This window comes from Tuber melanosporum, assembly GCF_000151645.1.
Source record: "Tuber melanosporum whole genome shotgun sequence assembly, scaffold_94, strain Mel28".
In the NCBI taxonomy this organism is placed as follows: domain Eukaryota; kingdom Fungi; phylum Ascomycota; class Pezizomycetes; order Pezizales; family Tuberaceae; genus Tuber; species Tuber melanosporum.
The window spans coordinates 200,665-225,082 of NW_003299144.1; the positions used below are offsets into that span (position 1 = coordinate 200,665).

Sequence of the window (24,418 nt, forward strand, 5' to 3'; positions counted from 1 at the left end):
AAAAAAATTAATAATAATAATAAAAAAAAGGACTTTTGGTACAGTATGCTTCATCACTCCTATTTTTCTCCCACATAGTTTGATAATACCATGGTCAACTATCTTGGACTATCCATCGTCTTCTCTGCTCCCTCAATAGTTTCTGCCTAGGAGTATGATTTCTCTTCTACAGCCTCTCCCACCACTGCCTCACTTGTTTTCTGTTCACTTAATGGGTAAGTTATCTGGGCCTCACCCAGTAGTTCTTTCTTGCTTAGGGGGCTCATTTAGCTTTAACACAGTTAGCTTCCTTTCTTCGCTTCAGGTCCATGCAGGTAGTGGTGAAAGTCTTTCTCCCCTCTTGCATGATCTCCATTGGAGAATGCCTCAGCTAGTAACTTCAGAGTCTGTCTAGTGGTGAGATTCGATGATACCTGCCTAGTCATTTAGTTCAAGTTGCCATCGCCTTCCTACACTCGCCCTTCCAATTTCCTTCTGCCAGTGGGATTCACTCTACTAAGTGACACTATCTCTCCCAGAATAAGGTACTGCATGAGAGACATAGTAATACGGCAATAGTTCGGTTCCTACAGTCGGGTTTACTCGTGGGCCTTAGGTACTTCCTTCACCTTCTCCTTCGATTGTGTCAGCTCATATCCTACTGCCTTCTCTCCTTGGCTGGTAGCCTACTACCTCCTTCCTCAGCTATGTGATGTTCCAGCATTTCAGCCTGCTTCCTGCCAGTGGTCAATCTTTGGTTGACACCCTACTGCTGGACAGCATCTCCTCTGCCAAACATCCACTCCTGGGTCCTAGCACTGAGGTCCCTGTTTTCGATTGGCAGGTCATAGTATCACACTACATCTATGGCATAGTTGGTTGGAGGCATTTAGCCCCAGGGCTCTTCACCAGCCATCCACTTCCTGGGTGGTTCTTTAAAAATAGCAAATCTGGCAGATCAGTAGGCAGAAGTTACTTTCTTCTGTAGCCCTCTGGGTCGAGTAGTTTATAGGTAAAGTTTTTCCTTATGCTTTCTGACCTAGCTTATTGGACTTTCTTTCTGTTTATTACATGTAGTTAGTAGGAGGGGAGTTCCTCGAGCAAGAAATCTTCTTGGGTATATGGTTGACTTCTAAGCAAGACTCTGTCGCGTTCAAGTCTTGAGGTCTACGGTCTGAGCACCTGAGTTGATCGCCTTTAGAGTGTGTGCTGTTGGGCCTATACCAGAGGGTCTTAGGGGTACAGGTTTTCTCTTGGTCCAAGGTGGAGCAGTTTTCTTAAAGCCATAGCTCACGCTATATGCAATATTCTTGTACCTTAAACAAGGAATTAAATAATGATAAAAAAAAAAAAAAAAAAGGACTTCTGGTACAGACTCCTTACACAACCACTTAAGTTCTTTCCAATACTACAAGTTGAATTAATACTTTATATACACTTTGTGCAATACTACATAAGTAAGAGGTCTTACTTACAAGAGGTAATGCGAGTGCAATATTATCTTTGCTATCAGAAGTGATAGTAACAATAGGAACTCTCTGAGCTATTAAGGAATCAGGGAAACAGAAGAGGTAAGATCGTTACCTGTTGAAGAACTAAGTACAGAGGAGTAGGATCATTACAATATAGTTCTTGATGTTTAAAGTGTATACCTAATAGTTTGTAATAAGGGATGCCTTGGCATTCAGCCACAATTTCAGAAAATAGGCTGAGGTTCAATTCTCCTTCAATTCATATTTATTTTCAACTTGTCAAGCCATACCAAATACAATATCATATTATTATATCATATTATATGTTATATAATTTACAAAAATATCCAAGTAGATAATAGTTCTGTATTATATATGAAGCTAAATAGATTCAAAAACAAGAATACATTTAACAGGTAACTCTCCTGTGAGATTTGTATCTGGTAGATTCAATTGACTTGTACTCCTCTGATCCATAACTAGTGCCAGTATCATAGGCATTTCTGATTCACTTTACTATATTTGAGAACTTCCAAACCACCTAGTTTGGTAACTGCTCTATAGTCTCAGGAATTAGTCGTTTGAGGGAGGGAAAGTTATACTCACAATGCTCATGTGTATGCCTCTTTGCAGCCCCCTAAAAGTATTCTATAAAGTTAGTCTCACAGCGGAAAGGGGGATAAAATCGTATCAAATAACTAGCAGCCTCTATAGTCTCTCAGAGTTCTCCTTTCTATACTTGAAAGTCTGGTTATAAAGTAAGGCTCTAGTACAGCATTGGCCACCTTTAAGATATTTAGGAGTAGGTTTAGACTTACCTTTAGCTGATTTTATACAGCATTAAGTCAAGAATCTACTGCCAGTAGTAGGCCAAAGATTCCACCCAGTTAGTACAGTGTGGAGTCCTTTTGGAGTTCCATCAGCAGTGACCTTACTTTGAGCTCAGCCATTATCTGGATGATTGAGATCAACCATACATGTTGTATGCATAGTCTTTACATTCTTCCCACTATCCTTCAAGTTCATATTTGATACTCTAAGAGCATTATCAGTATACTTCATAATGGTTTTTAGCATTATCAAACTTAAATAATGCTTGAAAGCTGAGAAGCTCCTGCTCAAATGTAGGGATAGCCTTTATAAGAATCTGATCTAATAGCTTTGCTCCATCTTACCAAACATCTCCTCTATACTTTAATATTTCACATGCCTGTCCACACCCAAGTCTTCCAATAGGAGTTAGAAGCTCAGAAACATGTAGTCCTTATCCTCTTTCCTTCTTTCTGATTGGATTATGATCCTCATAGGTTCCAACAAACTGCTTGCCATCATTAGCTTTGAATATACATTTATTATGAGTTACTATGATCAATCTATGTAAATATGTGTCAAGCTGGTAGGAGTATAGGTCAGAATTTAATTCCTCATTCCAAACTATTAATTTTAACTTAAGAGATTTCAAGAAGAGAAGAAAGACTTCATTCCAGTATGCAACAATATCTTCTCTCTTATAACCATCATTGTACATACCTTTTTTTACCTCTTTCTACTTAGATCCCAATTTTCACAACCAGCATACTCCAATATTAGGAATACCAGGATCTGACTCCTAGGAACTATCCTAAGTAGGGTAACCCCACCCGGAATTCGAATCTCTGGTCTCCAACACCCCCCTCAGGCCCCCTGACAGGGCCCACACATCATCTTACATATCAATCTCAGTTGCGTCCTGTGACTATAATGCCAGGAAATTAATAGTGTCAAAATAGCACTGTATACGTCACCACTGTCCTTCTGACTAGATCCTATTCTCAGCATATATGGGAGAGGATCTTTGGCTAGGTCTGGGAAGTAAAATAAAGTAAATCCGTCAACTACTCAGAGAGTTACTAGGCTTTAAAGATGTGATGTCTTTGGTATGGGCCGTAGGTAACAGGACGTTTTCCCACAATAAGATGGTATCGAATGATATAGAATCTCAATGAGAAACAAATACATTCACACTCACCCTACAATCACCAGAAGAGTCTAGAACTCCAAGGGACACTACTCTAAAAGCCAATGGACTTCACAGAGTGTTAAAACTAGGTTTCAAAATATGTTGTAGCTGCGGGAATAATTCACAATGCTAGAATGGCAGTCGAAATGCTGTTACCTAAAGCAACTAACACGTTGCCAACTGAGCAATTATCTATCAACCCAGTGGAATAGCTTCCTGCGAATTAGTAGGGAGTCCTCTAGAAGATATCTATTAGTTGGGTAAGGAGTTATGAAGGTTCAAAGTCAGCCAACCTAGCAAGGTTGTAAGTACGACTACCTTCGTAGATACAACCCACAGATGAAACTGATCATTTCATCAATGATGGAGACAATTGGGACCAACTCAGTTCAACTTGAGAACTAGGCCACAAGTCTAAAGACTCTAATAATCTGAGAATTACTATTGAGAATAGCATGATTTCCAGTTAACTCTATTATTACCGAAGAGAATGTGGTGATTTTCAGGGTCTCTAAGTGTTCCTACCTTTGAAGAATACCTGACATTGCGAGTTATAATTAGGGAGATATATCATTGTATAATAAATAGATGTAGTCTGCGAATACTCAGACACAGAATATAAATATTGAAGTGTCTCCCAAGTTTTAGACATCATCAAGCAATGGAGAAGAGACTTTAACAATATAATATTGTTTTTACCATTCCATCTTACTTTGCCAACTTTACTTTACTCTTATTAGTCATAAACGAAAGGAGTGAATTGAGCGTTCTTAGACAATCTCTGTCTACAGAAACAAATCTTAATTGATCTAGACAACTCTGAAGTTTATCAGGTTGTCTCTGCCTAACACCCAGTCCTACCACTGATTTTCTTTTGAATATGATGAACTGTTCTTCCATCTCCAGGATTAATTACAAGATCATTCATATTAGCCCAGTATTGCTTAATAATTTAGGCCATACAATATGAATCAATATCTAACATACATTAGCTAGGAATTTATACCTACATTAATTAAGAATGCTGGAACTTACTTTAACCAGAAGTTGTAATATATTGACGAAGAGCCAATATAGTACTCTTATCCTCCAACATACTAGTAATCTTTTAATGTTATCCTTGTTTAATCCTGTTAATCTGTCTAAATTTCACCCAGGATACTTCATCTCTCATGATTCATTCCATTACTCTTCTTCCAAACTAACTACCATCTTCAACTTGCTTGGCAAGGACTTTGTGAGAAGAAGATTCATATTCAGTCAAAAGAGAGCTTCCTTTTCCTGAAATGCTTGAAGCTTGAGGTAGCATAAAACCTAATAGTGCTGTCGAAAATATGGACCTGTAACTGCTTTCTTTCTACTGACAACTTGAACACGAGGTGATGTAACGATCTCCTTTTTAGATAGTTAGTTCTTGGCAACGGGGAACGATACTTATCTTTTCTGTCTTCTTCTTTCTTTGTCTTACGATAGCTCTAGGCCTCTGCCTACGTTACCGATAATACAATACCTTTGTCTTCTATCGGAAACGCCTATCGTAAGCTTTCTCTAACTCATCTTCATGACGAGCACTTCTTGGCGTAATGATAACGTTGCAGTAAAGATAAAGATTGTAAAGGTGTTTTTATATTCGTTAAAGTAATAAGTAGGAAAAGTACTTAGAACAAAGCGTAAAGAACCTATCTTCCTCGACCTCATCGGCCTCCTTATATAGTATTCTTCCGGCCTGTAGTCATGTGACCTAAAGTGGTCACATGTGCAAAACCAAATCATAACAAACTAGTCATGTGACCAAAGTGATCACATGCTCAAAACCCATGACCTTATAGCAAGATCATGTACAAAACTCATAAACCAATCATAACGCAATAAACAAGTCATATGACTCGACTGAGTCATATGCGCGAAACCCATGACCTCATAATGAGGTCATGTGCGAAACATAAATCATATGCGCAAGGCTTACCCGCAAGGCATACTCGCAAGGCATACTTGTCAGGCGCATGTCCCATGACTCATACTTGAGCCATGTACGAAAGCATCACAAATCCCACACATAACAAATCATATGACCCTAATGAGTCAAATGTGTGAAACAATAACGTACCTGTGACTCATAACTATGCGTCACGTGAAAACCCTTTTCTCGCTAAGCCACATTCGTGACAGGTGATGTAATCTTTCTAATTTCAGAAATTGCTTTGAGCAATATAGAAAGTTGTTCTTGCAAAGCCAAGTCACATTGTTCTGGTCAGTGGGGCCATTAGGCCATACAGTTTGAGAAGAGAGTGGTATTGTTCTCAGAATCGAGTGATTAGATCAGTTATTCATAAGATATCTTGCTTGCTGGTTACATTTTGGGAGCTGTAATTCATGAATTGAATAGTGGATAGTCCTCATCATTCTCAGTTAAATGTTGTAGTTTTGATTTCTCCTGCTATTTGCATGAGTGTAAGGTACTCAGATTTACAATCTCTTCAACTTCGCTAAATAATACAGATTAGTTTGTATTCATAATGGGAACCTCTTTAATAGGAAAACAGAGTACTTATTGTAGTTCAATAGTAGCTGTATCACCAAGCTGTTATGATGAAGAGGTCTGAGCTAGAGAGATGCACTCTTGGTATGCACAAACACGAAGTGCAGATTCAGATAGGTGATTTTGTGAATACGGTCAACCAATCTTGGGAACTTGTCTTGTTGATAAATGGTATATTTTGATTTGTGAATTCAATATTATTGTTTCTTGTTGTACTTGCTAGTAAGGGAATGGCTGAAAATACTATTAGAGAGTTAGTTATAATCAATTTATTTCATCACAATGTAGATTGTAAGTTGACACTTTAAAATATTGTTTTACTTGAAGATTTTAAATATTTATTCAATATTATATTCTTTACTATCTACATTAGAGTCTCTTTTCACAAAGTTTACATTATTATATTTGTCTATCATATAAGTATTCATATATATTAATCATGTAGCTTGACCTTGAATATAGAAACTATGCTATGAATATAAATTGAACTCACATCTATAATCTGGTATACCAAGCTGTCCCCTGTTACAAACTATTTGCTACACATTTTAGATGTCAGGAACTATACTACAAGAAGGAGTTGTCCAATTGAAATAGGATCTTGTACTACAGATGCTCAAGAAGTACAAGATATTTTTAGTGTAGAAAAATGCATGTTTGCATTTTTCACTATTTTTGATTTAGAAAAGGCAATTCACATTGTATAAGGCTCATGAATATTTTTTGAGCTTAGGAATATATACTCTACATGTCTATGAAGCTTGCTAGTATGCAAAAAAAAATTCTTTAATGTTGAGTACCCATGTGTAGGTTCTAACAAAAATGCATTCATATAATATTATGCTTTTTTGAAAATAGATTAAGAGAAATGTGATTATAATCAAACTGTTAGAAATACTGGAATCCGATACCCAGAAGTCACCCTAAGTAGGGTAACCTCATCCAGAATCGGAATCTCTGGTCTCCAACACCCCCCTCTGGCCCCCTTACGGGGCCTACCCATCATCATATATATCAATCGCAGTTGCGTCCTATGACCATAATACCAATAAATTCAAGTTGTCAGAATAATACTGTATACGTCACCACTGTCCATCCAACCGGATCATGTTTGCAGGATATATGAGAGGGGACCGTTGGCTAGGTCTGAGAAGTAGAACAGAGTAACTCTGTCAACTACTCAGTAGGTTACTAGGCTTCAAGGATATGATACCATTTGCATAGGCAGTAAGTAATGGAACGTTTCAGAACAAAAAAAAAAAAAAAAAAAAAAAAAAAAGATGGTATTTAATGGTAAAGGATTTCAGCAAGAGACTAATACATTCACACCCACCCTACAATAGCTAGAAGAGTCTAGAACTCTGAGGAAGACTACTATAGAAGTCATTAAACTTCACGGAGTGTTGCAACTAGGTTTCGGAACATGTTGTAGTTACAAGGACAAATTCTGATACTGCAACAGTGATTGAAATCCTGTTACCCAGAGCAACCAAGGGTTGCTGATGGAGGGTATATTTATCAATCTGGTGGAATAGCTTTCTGTGAATCAATAGGAAGTCCTCCGGAAGACATCTAATGGTTGAGTCAAGAGTTCTGAAGGTTTAAAGTTAGGCGATCAAAAAAGGTTTGTGATTACAACTACCTTCGCAGATGCAACCTGCAGATGAAACTAATCATTTTATCAATAACGAAAACAATTGGAGCCAACTCAGTTCAACTTGAGAACTAGGCCACAAGTCTAAAGACTCTAAAGATCAGATAACTACTATTGAGAACAGTATAGTCCTGAGTTAGTTATATCGTAATTAGCAAAGAGGTTGTGGTAATTTTCAGGGTCTCCAGGTGTTTGTACCTTTCAAGAATACTCGACGTTGCGAGTTATAATTAAAGAAGTACCTAGTTGTATGATAAATAGATGTAGTCCGCAAATACTCAGACGCAGAATATAAATATCAAAGTGTCTCTCAAGCTTTTAGACATCACCAAGCAATGGAGAAAAGACCTTAACAATATAATATTGTTTTACGATTTTATTTTACTTTACCGAATTTACTTCGCTCTTAGTAGTCATAAACGAAAAGAGTGAACTTGAGCCTTCCTAGACAATATCTCTCTTCAGAAATGAATTTCAATTGGCCTAGACAATTCTGAAGTCTATCAGATTGTCTCTGCCTAACATAAACTAACAAGTTTTTAACATGAGTCAGAAAATATAGAACATATAAGTACTATAATATTATACCATAATAAGAGGTCAGAAAACTAGATCAGTGATAGAATTATTCTGAAATGTACATTTAAGAAGATTAGATATATATGAAAAAGGATATTATATTATAGTAATTTATCAAATAAACAATTCTAGTAAGATTCAGTAAAAACTTGTATAATTCAAAATATTTTATTATAATTTACATAAAGTTAGTTATTATCTTCTTAGGATTAAGGTTGTATTCTTACCTACTTTTTAGGTTTATTGTTTGACCAACTGTGGCTGATGTAACACTTTTTGAACTTTTACACCTAAAATCCAACTTTTTAAATCCCTAAGACTTCACAAACACAAACATAAATGTGAAAGAAAAACCTGTTTCTTTTTCTGCTTCAGTAACTCTTTGTGAAACAGGTTTTTATTTTCCAATTATGTTTGTGGTTGTGAAGCCTTAATTTAAAAACAATGAAATCTCAGGTCACCATTTTGAATGGCACGAACCATAGTACATTACAACAGTGTCCAATCTAGATAATTACCTACGAGTACATCACAGCATTAAATTCGTAAAAGGGCCACGAATTCTGTCACCAGGATCGTCCTGTTATGTCAGCAGATCAATCAACATACGGTAACTCTTCCATGGACCACGCACGTGGTTTGCAGGGCTCATGCGGTGGGGATCCTCCCCGCGGAATAGATTCGGAAAGCGGGGAAGGGACTGGGAGGTGGGGTAACTGTCGACAATTGCGATTTTCTCTCCTACGAGTACACTACTAGTACACACAACCTGACTCCAAGCCAAATTGGGGGAAACCATAGTTGTACAGCTGAGACTAATATCATACTTCCTAATACCCTATTTATCAGTAATTTACCTGTGCGGTAATACGCTCCTATATTTCAGATCCCATATAATCTGGGGAGAGATGTCAGGCGGTAGTATATTTTATCACACCCGAGTAGCTGTATCCCCAGATAGGATCACTATCCTGGGTTTCTCTCGAAATTGCAAGAAAATATCATATCCTAACTCTGGATAGCCTGGACTAAACTTTTTGGGGCTCTGATTTTGACGTAATTGTGAGTGAGTTTCATCGCCTCGGCCTCTTATTTCAAAGTGCTGGCGCCTGACGTTTCTCCCCAGATTTTAAGGTCGTACAGTTCTCAAGTACTGTAATTTACACTCACTTGACAGACTTTTCCTTCCACCCCTCGAATACTAGAGCACGAGTACAAGTACAGTACAGTGCTCGAGTACTGGACATTTTCTTCTTCGCCCCCCGCACGACCTCATCCCCCCTGCCCACCCATTTCCCGAGAGGATAAACAAAAAATTCACCACTCCCCCCTCCACTGTCCTAAAGTTACCCTTCACTCGGTCTCTTCCCTTCCCCCTTCCTGTCTATGCCGCTCCTCGGGTGCAGCAGCGCATACCATAGGCTAGTTGAGCTTTTTGTGTCGTGGTACTACTAATATTGCACCCCCCTCGCTGGGATAAAACCCTAGTATGGCCGACTTCTTCCCACCTTTTACATCCTCCCCCGGACGAGCCTCCCTTCTCGGTTTAGGTCTACCGCCCCTCTCCTCGGCAGAGAACTCCCCTCCAGCAGCCCTCAGATCCGCCCCCTCTTCTCGGTTCCATCGCGAGCAGCGGAAAGCTCTGCACTCCGCGCCAGATGAGTCCGACGACGGATGCTCCCCGCATCCCTCTATCTACGAAGCATCCCCGGTAGCCTCTGATGAGGAGTGTCAAAGCGATAAGGAACCCTTGTCAGTATGCTTCGAGACAGCAAAACCGCAGGCAGCCGATCTCCTCTCTTCGAATCCTGACGGAACATATTCACCACCAGGCGGAAGGGATATCTCTCGCTTCTCCGGCCTATCCCTATTAGAGACTATCACGGAACAGAAGAGTGCGAGTACACAACCGGAAGAGGGGGGCCAGAGGTCCTATACCCAAGTTCCGACAGAGGACGACGATGAATCGGAGGACGAGGAGCTCGAGCAGTACTATGAGTATGCGAGTCCAACGCAACCGCTGCACCCAGCCCTGTCAACATCTGCTCCGCAGTACACAGGTCAGCGCACCTTGATTTGTTCACTCTCCATCCAATCCGGAGGAAAACAGATTCTAACATTAGCAAACAGAATCGCCATATCCATCGCCTTCCCAAAGTCATCCTACATCAGCTCCTGCTAGCAACTCTTTTTTTACCCGCGGTTTACCACCCTCCCCTCGTCCCTTCCCCCATCAACCGAACTTCCGCCCCGCGGTGTCCATGAATCGTTCATATGGGACCCTCTCCTCTCATCCATTCCACCGCGCTCCTGTACTCGCCACCTTTCCTGGTGGTTACCCCACCGATAACATGGGTACGCCTGACTCGCTCCAAAGTCCAAGCAGCAGGAGCAGGGCAGGTAGTCTGCAGGAAGGAGGGATTTGGACAATGATATCCCACGCATTTTGCGCCTTCTGTTGCTGCGTTAGCGTCGGTGATTCCGAGCGCTGGGGCGAGCATCCTTAGCTGACGCACCAGGGGGCAACAATGAAGGATGATTAACTAATTGATGATTCTGTAAATGATCGAAAGAATGGCGTTTTTTCTGCTTTTAGAAGCTTCCTTTCATTTCCCCCTCCTCTTATACCCGGTGGCCTTTTGTCGTCTTTTTATGCTTGTTTTTCTTCTTAATAGAAAAGGAATGATTAATAACCATCTGGCGCGGTTGGTGTTGCCGGCGGCATTACAGTATCTTTCCTTTCCAATTCCGATCATTACAAGTCTATAGGTTTACAAATGGTATTAGTTAGCAGTAGTATTGGTAATATTAGTCGCAGTATAATAGTAGCAGTAAGTTGGGGCAGGAACGAGTGTTTGATATGATGGTGGAGGCCAGGGGGAATATTATAATGCCCTACTCATCACTTATGCTGCACCTTCCTTAGGGGCGGTCCGCAAGTATAATACTGTATGATATGCTGTTATATGAGTGCATTTCAGCAAGAAAAGGAGAAAATTCCGGGGATCCAGTATCTGGTAGAATAGCATCTGACCCTTTTTGGAAAATTTAAAACATTAAAACCCAACGAATATTGTCCCCTTAATGATCTGTCTCAAATTTTTAGTAAAATAAAAATAAAAATAGAAGAACAGTCCACCTTGAGATGTACCATACCCGATAGAAAGTTTTCAAGTATTTCTTGGAGTACAAGGATAGATCATGAATTCATGGGATGGAGCAAGGGTCAGATGTTATGGAAAAGTGGTATAGCACTGTATGATGTGTATAATAACTTATCCAAAAAAAAAAAAAAAAAAAACTACAAAGAATAGTTCATACTGGTATGACATCACGCATGACCACAGCCAAAAACTACTGAAAATTGGCTTTTTTTTTTTTCAAAAACTTTTCTTTCTAATTACCAGTTCTATATCAATTCAAACTAAAAACAAAATCAGAAGAGGAAAAAGTGAAGAAGAAAAAGATATACTCCCATCACCAAGTTGAAGTTGAATACCCAACGTGGCACTTTATATAGAAAGTACTTGAGACCTCAGTTCAGCAGTATAAGTAAAGAAGGAATGGAATTAAGAGAAAAAGAGCTGAAGAGAAGAAAAATAGATCAAGAAGTTATGCTAAATTCTTAGCTGAAATTTCATTCCACAATTAGTGCATCGTATCTCTCTCTTTTTTTTCCTGTTTATTGTTCTGAATTCAGAGATTAAGTTGCTTGATCTTAGTATATTATCGCTTCATTAATCCCCAGATATCTCCGATTAAGGTGAGATCAGATGAGATTGCAGGCCAGGGTAGAAGCAAAGTTAGTCTACATCCTAGTAGTCCAACGAACTGTAGTATAGACTTGACAAGAAGGGGTACCGTCTTGCGGAATACAGTTACACTAATAATAGGTACAGTGCGAAATGTTCCCGCCGGAGGGAACAGTATAGCAAAGCCTGCGACTCCCCCTACTCCTCTACGCTATAAGTTCATGATCCGTCCAGCTTAACAATACCTCCCCAAAACACCAGGGTCCTTTCTCCCCACCCGAATTTTCACTCCCCCCCCCCCCATATCCGAGTATAAATACAACCGACATCTGAGACCGGCTACTAATAATCCCCTAAAAAAGCACCCTTTTTACAAAGATGTTCAACGGTAGTTTCTAACGGGCCGAGTTCTCGCTTTTCCCCTCGTCTGCAGGTTTACTATACTTATGGAAATCTTCGGGTAGGAAGAGGAAATGAAATAGCGAGCGGTGAGAGATGAACAACCTTTTGTGCACCGGTACGATACAAATTAGCACCAGACAAAACAAGATATCCCAAATAATAAAAAATCCATCAAAGAAAAAAAAAAAGTGGGTCACAGATTATCACCCAGTTCTTCTTCTCCACACACTTTCTTGGGGGCAAAAATTGTGGGTTTTTGGAATGGCAGGTTAGTCGGTAATAGCCTGGGTTTTTGCGTCTGGTATGGGAAATCCGTCTTTTTTTTTTCCCCCACCTTTCCGCTACCCTCGAGGTGTTCGAGTTGACAGGGAGGGAGAGACATATTCGACTCCAGCAGTTTTTAAACAGATTCTCCTTCTTCTCCCTCTCTGGCTTTTATTATTCTCCCTCACACCGCCCCTCACTCTTAATGTAATTAATAACGTGCTGTATGACGGACAGCACCCAGTAATTTATCCAGTCGTGGGCACCAGTCAAATTTTCAAAAACCTCAAAAAAAAAAAAAAAAAAACATTATAATATTATACGACATTTAGTGCTTCTAGCTGATCAATCAAATATCCCCTCTACCACAATCAGCCAGCCCACCTTCTGTGGTATGGTACTGTATGATAACAAGTCTTCGCTCTCCACCCCTAAAAAAAACCCTCCCTCCCCTTGAGCAATCACACACAATCACTCGATCCCTACCACCCCTGACCGGAATTCCCAACACACTCCCGCTTCTCGCAATATTAAGTTAGTTGAGAATTTAAGGGTTCACGGTACTTTGTCAACCGGGCTGGGGATTGTCTTGCCAAGGCAATTCTACGAAGGGGGAGAAGCTCTAAATCTCAGAGTAGGCATCCGAAGATATCATAGTATGAATGGGGGAGCTCTTGCTATAACGTGACCGGTAGAAGAAAAACACCTGCACGGTTTGCTGCCCTTGAACTATCCTAGGGAGATATAGAGTGATAAATTCGGACGAAGGGATAGATAGGTGCGAGTAGAAAAAAAATGCACCAAATCGGAAAACCGCCGACCCCTGAGCGCCCGCAAACAACCCCAATCTGCATGAAAACACCCAAGATCGCAAGAGGCCGCCAGTGACGAACAAACCCCCTTGCTTTCAAGATTTCGCATTAATTGACTAGTAGGTGATTATGTCCTGAAGTGGCAAAGAATGACATTTTGGTTTAGGATGGGCTATCATGGTGCCGATGAGTTGTTTCACCCCACAGCACCATACAACCCACATCATACCATCCACACATCCACAACAAAAGTCATAAAGATGAGAGAAAATAATAATAATAATATAATAATAATAAATGGGAATGCATTATCATAACGACTTCAGTAATCAAGGAAATTGTCATCAACATCATCAACATCATCAACAGGCAGACAGTAAAGAAAGCGTGAACCCCCCTATCTATCTCCCCCCCCCTCTCCCCTCCCCCTTCACCATCCAACTTCCTTTACCCCCACCCCAACGCCCCGGCAAGTCCAGTCAAATCTCCACACAAAAAACACCAGACACCGGCTAACTTGATAGTAGGAGGAGCACAGCCAATCAATCAATGGTATGAAGAAAGAGGAGGAAGAGGGGGGGAAGGCTATACAAAATAGTTGATACTATACAAAAGCCATAGGAAACCCCATTATGACCTGTGGGAACATTAATGCTGAAAAGGTGCAAGAAAAAGAAAGCCGCCAAACCGACCAATCCCTTTAAAGAATAATCACTTTTTAAAAGAAAGTACCAAAACAAATGAGATTGCCAGAAATGAGAGGAAAGTTTTTGGTGGGACGTTAGCGATGCAAGTAAAGTAAAGGAGAGTGCGGAGCCAATGCTCCTGATTGTGCTTTTTTTTTTTAACGAAAGGTTTCTTGAGCTGCCGGTAGTGTTTGCGTTGGACCTTTATGGTAGATATTCTTCAAGTCTGGCGAAGGCGTACAAGGATAGTGATGTTGCTGCGATCTTGCCTATGCCCGGTACCAAAACCCGCGCCCCCCCTCCGAACGAGACAAAAGGTTTTCGACAACGAAACGATATCATTACATGTCTCTCTGCCTCACCACCTCCGTCACCTTGCTCAGTTCACGATCCTGCGACCCTTCTCCTTGACTAGCTTACCGGCGGCCCCTTTGGTATCCCTGCCCCCTGTAGTGTTCGACCTGACGAGAGCAGGAATCGATGACTTTCTCTTGTCGACTGCCAAGATTGGGTTTGGTGTATCAACTTTCTTCGGCGGGGTGGCAATATTCGAAGCTAGAGCAATGGTATTTCGCCGGGGTATTCCATTTACACGACTCCCCTTGCCCTTCACATCATGCTTCTCGAGAGAGGATCCGATACTTTCCCAACTATCCTTTCTTTTGATCACAGGAAGAATTCGAGCATTGCGATTAGCAGTTTCACTGTCCGGTGTACGAGGGGTCCAAGGTGGGGTGTGTATATTGGTTAACGGAGGGCTGGTGAAAGTAGTATTTGTCTTCACTGGACGAGGAGCTTTGAGCGAAGCACTTTGGCGGCCGCTGCAAACACCACCCCGTACACTGCCAATGCGCGAGCTGACATGTTTTGGTAACACCAACGACCCAACTTTCCCCGTTGATTTCCGAGCGCCCTCTCCGCAGCCCAGCCTATCCCTACATTCAAGTCTCTTTTGCGTATTGGTAATATCTGCAAAACTTGGACTTTTATGCGGAGATGATTTTTGAGTCCCACAATTAGCTCCCACCCCCTCTTCCTGCTCCTCGTACTCCCTCGGAGGCGGAGTCGAGGGTGTATCAATTCCACTCGTCGACAAACTGACTTCACTTGCATCAGTGCCATAGGAACTGTTGGATGCTATAATGCTCTTCCCCTCACTAGAAGAAACCAGGCTCCAGGGGAGATGGGAGTCAGGGGCTTCGTCGTCGATGAGCTTGAACCCATTATACTTCCTTGGTGATATTGATTCCGGTGTAGGGGGCAAGACATTCCGAGCAAATACGAACGATTCCCCCTCCCGCCCTCTCGCATTGAACCCAATGATTTCGCTTCTCGGACTGATCCTCCAGCTCGGTGTTTCAGATCCGCGTGCCATACCAATTCTGGATGATATCTCCCTGAAAATAGAGCTATCGCAGTTATCGGAAAGCATTTCTGCTTCATCCCCAGACCCCTCAGAGGCATCATCATCCCGCTCACCGTACATGCTTGCGAAGCTACTGTCACTCAGTTCACTCAGTCGCGGTGAGTCAAGAACAAAATCGTCATCTGGGGATTGACCAGTCTGTAACCCTCCAGGGCTATCGCTCATTACAGACGAGCATCTGTTTATAAAGGACATGTTTGACGATACAGTCCTTGATCGTAGTGGCGTATGGGTATCGATGCATGCAAACGCCGACCTTAGAAAACTTGAAGCATCTTTTGAATTCGATAGCGGGGTGTTCAGGTCGATTAGGTTCGAATTAACCGACGGAGAAGGAGAGACAAGCCTGCTTCCTGAGCCAGATGCGTGAGGGCGAAAGGGAGTTGCCAGACGGGGTGATGGTCGGTGAGTGAAAGGAGATACTCCAACTGTGAGGCAGTTTGGAATTCCAGATTTATTACCACAATTTCCCCCGTCATTAAAACTCTCATCCTCTTCAGGATTGAGCACTGGGGGCTCCGACCCATCTTGGCGTTCCACTTCGGTCAGTACCCCTTCTCGTTGAACATTGTTTCGTTGAAAATCATTTCCCACGTTCAAAAGCTTCTCCAACTCAGCCACACGATCTTCGTAAGTCGTTATCATCCTAACCGCGTCCCCTAACGCCTGATCACGAGCCTCTAGCTCAGCATAAAGTTGGTCGTTGAGTTCCGTTAGCTCGGCGTTCCGAGAAAGAGCGTTAGTAAGTTGATCGTGTGTTTTAGCAAGCTCATGTTCAGTCTTAGCAGATTTTTCCCGCAAATGATAGAGCGTGAGTTTAAGATCGAAATTCTCTTTCTTGAGCTTTGAGAGATACTATTTTATACAAAACATCAGTATTCTAATTTTTTAGGAGCGATTAACAATTATTACTCTACTGAGCACAATGAAGACAAACTAACTTGATCCATCTCCCGAGCACCCATTCCCTCAATTCTTCGATTAGCATCACCACGTCGACTTGGGTTAGATCTCGCTGATGGCGGTGTAGGCTTGGTAGGAGCCATTTGATCGTTATTGGTTGTAGGAATATGACATTCTGGTGTCCGTTCACCTGTAGATATGGGGGAGGTAACTTTCGAACCTTCGGCAAGCTTCTTTTTTTGTTGTTGGAGACGCTTCAAGAGCAAAGGCGAGGCGATTTGCGATATAGGGCGGGCAGTGATAAAATCGGAAGGGGAGGAGGCGGAAACCCGTGGGTGCTGTTGGAGAGACATGGCGCGTTTGTTTGCTCGTGTTAGTAGTTTGACGAGGTATAGGATGACTGGCTAGTAAGAATGACCATTGAACCGGAAGCTTGGTTAAGGCAGCATCAAAAAGGCATTAATTGGATTCCACAGTGCGGATATACAAGGAGTGAAAGGGGAGAAGGAGGAAAGGAAGGGAAAAACGAGAATAAAGGCCTGAAGTTAGGGTTCTTCGACGAGATGAAGAGAGATGCCCTAAGTGCAGCTCAAGGGCACTGATGAGATTAGTCAGGAGCTCCTTATGCATGATAACATGGTCACGTTACACAGCCGTCAACGGTGACTAACGTCTTTCTTCAGCCTCCCTCTTTGTTGCTGGGGCAACGAGCCTCATCCAAGCAAAGATTAACTAATTCTTAAGATAAGATTATCACAATCATAGATTAGATCAGATCAGCGGGGTTTGTCGAATTTGACCAGCGCGGAAGCTTTCTTCCCGTCGTTCCTTCTAGACGATTCCAGGTCGTCCGCCATTTTAGACTATCATATCATACACCACAAAGAGCCTTCTACCTCCTCGTGGTACCGTAATTTGCTCAACTCAGCCTTTTCTCATCTCTCCACCAAAGTCCACTTCCACTCAGTATCACATCACTCAGGTCTGCATCCTAAAAACCCCTGTCATTTCGAGTCTCGGTCACTTCCGTTGTCCCAACTTTTCCCTCACGCCGGAACCACCAGAAGATCCTGTTCCGACCAAACAGTTGTCGTACAGGGTTCTTACTGTTCCCGAGAAAGAGCCTGAACTAACTTTCCCTTACCTTCTAAAGTAGCCGCACTCCTATCCATACCATATCCTTTAGACCCCCTTAGTGACAAAAATGGTTCTCCACAATCCTAACAATTGGCACTGGGTCAACAAGAACGCGATCGAATGGGCTCAGGAGTATTTCTCCGAAAAGCTCACCGGACTTTCTGCGAACAAAGGAGAAGTATCTGCCAAGATTGACAAAGTTCTGAGCGTTGAGGGTGATTGTGATGTTTCCCAGAGGAAAGGGAAGGTCATTACCTTATTTGATGTCAAGGTCCGCCTAGAATTCTCCGGTGAGTAAAATTGAACAACTATACTCCGGCCACATCATCAATGGCGAAAAAACTCATCGGTATGAGTGAATAGGAGTCACGGCCGAAGGTGAAAAGGTTACAGGGAGTATTACGATTCCGGAAGTTGCCCATGATACCGAAGAGGGTGAATATGTGGTACGTCTCCGGCCTAGGGCACCGCATTATATACACCGTCTAATCGCTCAAACAGTTTGAAATCAATGTCTACTCGGACAACAAGGAGAAGCAAGCTGTCCGTGATCTAGTGCGCAACGATATCGTCCCTCAACTCCGCCAGGCTCTAGCTGGCTTTTCCGGTGATCTTATCGCTGAACATGGTAAAGATATCCAACATGCTCCGGGCTCTGGACCTGTTTCTGGCACTTCTACGCCAAAACCTGCCGCGACCTCATCGACATCTCATGCTGCTTCCTCGAAAACACAACCAAGCCAGACGGAGACAAGTCCAATAGTCAACACAGTGACCTTGAAGGATGATATCGAATTCCAAACTTCGGCTGACCAACTCTACCAAACTTTTGTTGACCCTCAGAGAGTAGCCGCATTTACTCGGGCACCACCGTCGGAATTTGAGCCAAGGGAGGGGGGTAAATTTAGTCTGTTCGGTAGGAACGTGGAGGGCCAATTCAAACAACTGGATAAAGATAAGAAAATCGTCCAAACATGGAGGCTGGCCGACTGGCCAAAAGGTAAGCCCAGGACTGCTACCGACATCGTAACCCCCTTCCCCCGTTGTCATCGATAGATGAAAGTGCGAAATGGTTGGGTATGCTCCTTCTCTGCCGTTATGCTCATCGATGCGCTCAACATAGGTCACTACTCAACCCTCACCCTTGTGTTCGACCAAAGCACAAATTCCACCGTGTTAAGGCTCAGCTGGGATGGTGTTCCCGTCGGCCAGGAAGATGTCACCAAGAGAAACTTTGGAGACTATTATGTCAGGAGCATCAAGACAACATTTGGGTATGGAAACACCATCCCCTTATTCATTTTCTCCGTTTTCCCCCATTGCTTTAAGCTGCGTTCCTTTGGTTGGCTTTATGTTGTTGGCACGGCGTCATGTTCCCATGATAAGATTCCAGAAGAGTTGTACGAGAAATATGAGGGAGGTGTATGGGCAACGCTATCATGCTGAGAGATGATGCTGACTGATGGTAATCTCCGGGCTGTCCGGAGGAGGTGGTCGGGCAAAATAGTTTCGGTGCCGTTCTGTAAAAAGATGATGTCTCTAGATTTGAGCTAAGCGATGAAAGTGCGTATACCTCCGTTGACAAGATGGATCCGGTTAAGTGGTTTGGAAAGGGAGGGAATGGGGGGGGCTTGGTTATGGAGGCGGAAAAGCTGGGGAAGTGCTGGAAATGATAACGCGGAATGTTATGAACTTCAATGCAATAAACCTTCTTTCCAATAAAAGGTTTTTTAAAAAAAAGGAAAAGAAAAAGAAAAAGAAAAAGAAAAGAAAAGAAAGAAAAATGGCGGATCTAAGCCAGGAATGCCGAAGGCACAATAATTGATGCACGAGCACCTACGAGTACTCGAGTAATGGTAGACAGGGCTATGATATCAAAACTGCAAATCAGTGATGTGCTTATCGTAGATCAGAACAAGCATTTCTGATGACGGAACCCCTCGATATGCAAGGAAGCTTCGCTCCTAGAACTATGCATAGTTTCTTTGCTTATTTTTTTATTTTTTTCTCTTACAGTACTTGCTTTTGTGCACCCGTCAGACGGGGCTCATGCGGAATGAGGAGGTGCCAAAGTACCGTACGCTGTGCGGTAGACGAGTAGACAAGTACTAGTACAAGTACTCGTGCTTGTAGCCCCTACCGGCACCTTCTTCTGCTCGTGCGAAGACTTCCGCCAGTCTGCCATCCCCCCCTTCTCTCTGTGTCCAGGAATGAATGATACGAGTGGGTAACAGCGCCGGCACTGTAAGCAAAAGCCTTGCAGAGTCAAATTAAGGTTCTGTTAAATCGAAGCTTTGCGATGCACCGCCCCCCATCCCCACTCGTCCCCTTACGCCTTGGTTGCGACGAGCCCGGACCCGGATACGATGAAGGGGATGTTTAAAACAAAACCAAAAAAAAGAAAAACCCCTTCAATCCACGAGGGCGTAAGCCGGATCGCATAAATCTTTAATCAAATTTGAGGAAAAGGAAGGAAGCAATCAATCAAGCAAGCAGGTAGTAGGTAGGCAGACAGGTAGGTAAGAAAAGAAAAACAGCTGGATAAACCAAAACTTACCAACATCACCATCATCATCATCATCATCATCATCATCATCATCATCATCATCACGGTGAGTGTGACACTCGTACACCGAACCTCCACCCTATTTATTTATCTATTATAACCGGTACAGGAAACTGTTCGGAACCAACTCGTAATCATAAAGCAATGGTGAAACCAGGGTGGGAAGGAGTTCATCATTTTCAACCATTAACTTTACCCGAATCCGGCACCCAACTTAGTGTGAGTGCTTAGTGAGCAACAGACCCACGAAAACAACAGGTTGAGCTAAGATTATAATTTAACAGTTTGCAGCGGAAAGAGAGAGGGAGAGGAAGAGCACGGCACCAAAAAGTTGAAACGAAATGTTAGTTTTTTGTGACGCCCCTCCCCCTCCTTCCTCCCCCGGCCGGCGTCTACGCGAGGCCTTTTCAGGAGTGTGATTAGAGGAGAGGGAAAAAAGTTTCATGCCGACGACAAGTAACAACAACGACGACGGACGGACGGTGATCCCGAGCCGCCGTGGCAGTTGTGTCTGGGGGTACGGTACTGCACGGCAGGCGTTTATCGTGTCCGAGTACTTGTAGACCCCCATCTATCCATTCATCCATCCATTCATTCATCGCTATGATACGGTAACGCACCGGATACGACGGGGGGCTTTGTTGGAAGGTGAGTTATTGGTCGACGGTGTTTGTCGCTTGCGCTGGCCTGCGGTCCGGGGTGGCGCTCGTGATTCGCGCATCATAACTCGAAGTCCTGGGGCAGGCGTATTACCCCAGGTGTACTGTACCCATCTGCCATACCGGTGATTGATAAGGATTTTATGATGTGGATATTATGACACGAACTATGATTATTTTATCTATTCTTTTCACCTCCTCACCTCGTTTATGATACTGGTGGCAAACGAATCAATCTATTCGTCAGGAAGGTGCAAGTAAATTAATGAGAAGACACCGGATATCGGTGTACCATTGTTGAATATTATTATCGAAATTTCGAACAAGTCACCACTTTTCTTACTTTTTTACTTCTGCCTCCCCCCCTTCCTCCTGCTTCTACCTTCCTCGGTGCCTTGCACGCCGGCTTGCGAATGCCGAATAGAGAATAAATTCAACCAGCTAGCCTTTTCACAGCCCCTTGACATGTCAATCCCCGATAAATGAGCTATGGGTCAAAAGGCCCGCGTTGTCCAAATCTGAATTGTTTCTCCCCTCGGGAAGACAATACTGTACAATATGACTGGATCATTCGTTATCAAATGAGATTTGTGGCTGGCGAACCGCATGGTGGCGACCGGACCCCCCCCCCCGCACCTCCCAGCAGGAAAGAAATGGAGGAAAGGATTAAGGTAAAATATTGCGCTGACTGGGAAATACTCACAGGCGAGCGCTAGGCGTCTTGTCACCATGCCATTCGCCAGCCAGCTGATGACCCGAGGAATGATTGGCTGATGAAAAAGAAAAAAGAAAAAAGGAGTGACTTCATACGATTCACCGTATCATAACCGGTACAGTACCGTAGGCAATTCGAGGAGGAGAGGGTAAACCATTGATGGTGATCCTGGTTTGCATTCTTACCCTTTTTTTTTGCTTTTCGCGGCAACGCTGTTCCCACCGGATGGGAGTATGATGGGTTTTGGTCCGGATGCTTGACGCTGCTTGCTGCTGCTGCTTGTTCAATCCATCAAATCCCCTCCCTTCTTTCCCCTTTCCGAAAAAACCCCGAAGTCTCTCTCTTCCTTTGCCCTAGGCAACTTTCCCTTACATGGCGGCCCTACGAGTAGAGTATGCGTTCCTGCCTGCGGTTATTCAACGGTGCGCGCATGAGTGGCTGCCTGCTGGTTGCAGGTGGTGTGGGTTAGGTGGTTCCAACCAGCCGATTGTGATGGTTGGTTGCGCGAGAGGTGCTCTTGTGCTTCCTCCTATTGTGTGTTTTATTTTCCTATTTTCCTATTTTATATCTGCGGTATCATAATTATTTTATTTAGGGCTTCGATTGATTATCGATGCGCCCAGGGGTTATGACAGTTAAAATCAGTCGAGTTATGATGGATGCGATGGGAATACCATACGCGGATTATACGCTAGCTCTATCAAGGGTTAGATACCGTGGTGGGTGAGTGAACACGGAGATATCTATCTGTCCTAGCCCGCAATAACCCTTTTCCGTACATCTTCATTCCCGTCCTCCAACCTTCCGCCTAGATGGGTGGATCCTCCTACATCCTGCTTTCCCATCCTCATTCCTCATGGCATTGAGGAGGGTGAGTAAGCGAACGGGGAAGGGGGAGGGGCATTCCAATCGAGTTCGTAAACAGAAACCCAGCAGGTTGGGATGGGGGAATTACAGTATCTCCATGCCTGGGGATAAATCATACATCCAGGTTTAGTGTGAGATCACAAAGGTGGAAGAAAGGGGTCGCGAGCGTGTGTGTGCTCGTAGGAAGCTCTTGTTCCAAGTATCTCTGCGCTAATAGTAGTACTGGAGAAGCACCTAAAAGGTACCAGAAATGTTACATTCAGAAATTGTACCGGTATTTTAGGTCAGGAAAAATATTTATGATGGAAGAAACATGGCTCGCTATGCGGTAGCATAAGGATACCGTATTGATGGGTTGAAGGTTCGTGAGGCAAGCGCGCGCTCTTTTGTATGGGGAAAAGATGAAACTCCTCCGGGAATACCTGCAGTTAATCTAAAATTGAAGGGGTTTCCTCAGAAAGGGTGTGTGTGGTGCGGAAGCCAATTTCCCTGCAAGCAGGAGCGCAAGCAAGCGCGGTGCCTACTCGGCAAACAAAGTTATCTGCCTGATGGAAACATTCCGAGAGACTATTCCCAAATAGTAGTGGCTAGGGTGCGCTACGGGTACTTGTGGAGGAAGCTATTTGTGGCTAAGTTTCGAGGAATGGTTACTCAAGCTCCTTGTTGTCGGAAGGTTGGAAGCGGAGTGCTAATTTCAGCCCCAGTGGTTCTCCGTTTCCACTCTCTGGAGCTACCTTCCAATTATTCCCAACCGTTCTTGCTGGTAGGGAATGGTTGGATATGACCCCTCCGCGTTGCTCCCCCCCGCCTAGCCCACATTATCACTGGTTATTGGACCGCCGCCGTTTGCCGTCGAGAGCCATGATCACCGATAATTCCAGTTGTTGGCGCCCTGGCCAAATTGTCTCTTTTTTTTTTTTTCCTTTCCGAGGCTTTTTTTCTCCTTCGGATCCATACCTCGAGGGAAATATGGTGCTAAAGCATTGGGTCATGGAAATGCGGGCGTGCGGTGCCGAAAGTGATGAGTACTTTTGCACCTCATCCTCCAGCCTACCACGCGTGACATGAGTAAGTTGGCAGGAGCACTCTTGTGTGGTAGTGCATATCGTAAATCATGGCAATGGGCTGTGGCTTATTGGAATGTGGGATGGGGTACGGTACTGTGATGTACCCGTGTTGTACTCCGTGAGAGACATTCACTGGGTTATGATACATGGGGAAATAGGCAGACGAAGTTGTTGCCTGTATAGCCTACCTTCTCAGTGTATTGTACTCTATGATACTATACTTACACTCCTTCCCTCCTACACTTGCCCCCTCAGTAATGTATATATCGAATATCGACCATTCTGGGATGTTCCTAAAATGTCAGCCGCCTTCATATTCCAAAAAATGCTCGCTTGGCCTCCTGAAGGAGTTCCACGGTCCTGTCGACACAGATAGGTACTTGTACAGTGGGTACCTGTACTATCAATGCTGTGGGGTGCGGTGGATTGATTTTTAGTGTGTGTGTGTCAATACCGGTACTCGAGTACTGTATCCCTCTTTCTCACAACTCTCTCACACACCACAACCCCCTGCTTGGCGTTTGACTGGAACGTGCCCAGACGCCTGCATCCCCACCGGATAGTGCAAATCAAAGACCCCTTACGGCGGGACAGCTTAACAGAGCATTTCTCTATGATATTTCGCTCCCAAAACGAGAGGGAGAAAGGAGGTCCCTGGCATTGGTCAACCACCTTGTGTTTCGGAGGACACGATTGCGCGCGTTACGTTAGCTACCCTAGACCAGACATAGCGTCCAGATATTGAATCTGGCTTCACTTTCTGCGGGTCTTTTGCTTTTGCTCTCCCTCAAGTTCTCCCTCTCCTTTCCCCCTGCCACCCTCTGTCGTGAGTCGCAACACAGCTTTCTTGCTTTAAAGCTCAGGCGCCCCCCCCCCCGGAGAGTCTCTCCTTCTCAGGCTGTGCTTCACACATCAACCCCATTAAACCCCCCCCCCCAAA

General features: G+C 43.5%; 3 protein-coding genes; 2 read left to right on the forward strand and 1 right to left on the reverse strand.

Moving 5' to 3' along the window:
- The first annotated feature begins 9,203 nt into the window (after positions 1-9,203).
- Positions 9,204-11,293, forward strand: GSTUM_00012028001 (uncharacterized protein). XM_002842294.2 has 3 exons: positions 9,204-9,288; positions 9,349-10,282; positions 10,353-11,293. Exons 2-3 carry the CDS (start codon positions 9,712-9,714, stop codon positions 10,727-10,729), a joined length of 948 nt encoding a protein of 315 aa, XP_002842340.1. The 5' UTR covers positions 9,204-9,288; positions 9,349-9,711; the 3' UTR covers positions 10,730-11,293.
- A 2,541-nt stretch (positions 11,294-13,834) lies between these two features.
- On the reverse strand, positions 13,835-16,676 carry GSTUM_00012029001 (uncharacterized protein). XM_002842295.2 has 2 exons: positions 16,477-16,676; positions 13,835-16,419 (listed from the first exon to the last, which is right to left on the reverse strand). Exon 2 carries the CDS (start codon positions 16,207-16,209, stop codon positions 14,518-14,520), a length of 1,692 nt encoding a protein of 563 aa, XP_002842341.1. The 5' UTR covers positions 16,210-16,419; positions 16,477-16,676; the 3' UTR covers positions 13,835-14,517.
- Positions 16,677-17,342: 666 nt separating this feature from the next.
- On the forward strand, positions 17,343-19,336 carry GSTUM_00012030001 (uncharacterized protein). XM_002842296.2 has 6 exons: positions 17,343-17,449; positions 17,621-17,894; positions 17,968-18,050; positions 18,106-18,604; positions 18,728-18,878; positions 19,112-19,336. The coding sequence occupies exons 2-6, from the start codon at positions 17,672-17,674 to the stop codon at positions 19,128-19,130; spliced, it is 975 nt and encodes a 324-aa protein (XP_002842342.1). The 5' UTR covers positions 17,343-17,449; positions 17,621-17,671; the 3' UTR covers positions 19,131-19,336.
- The last annotated feature ends 5,082 nt before the right edge of the window (positions 19,337-24,418 follow it).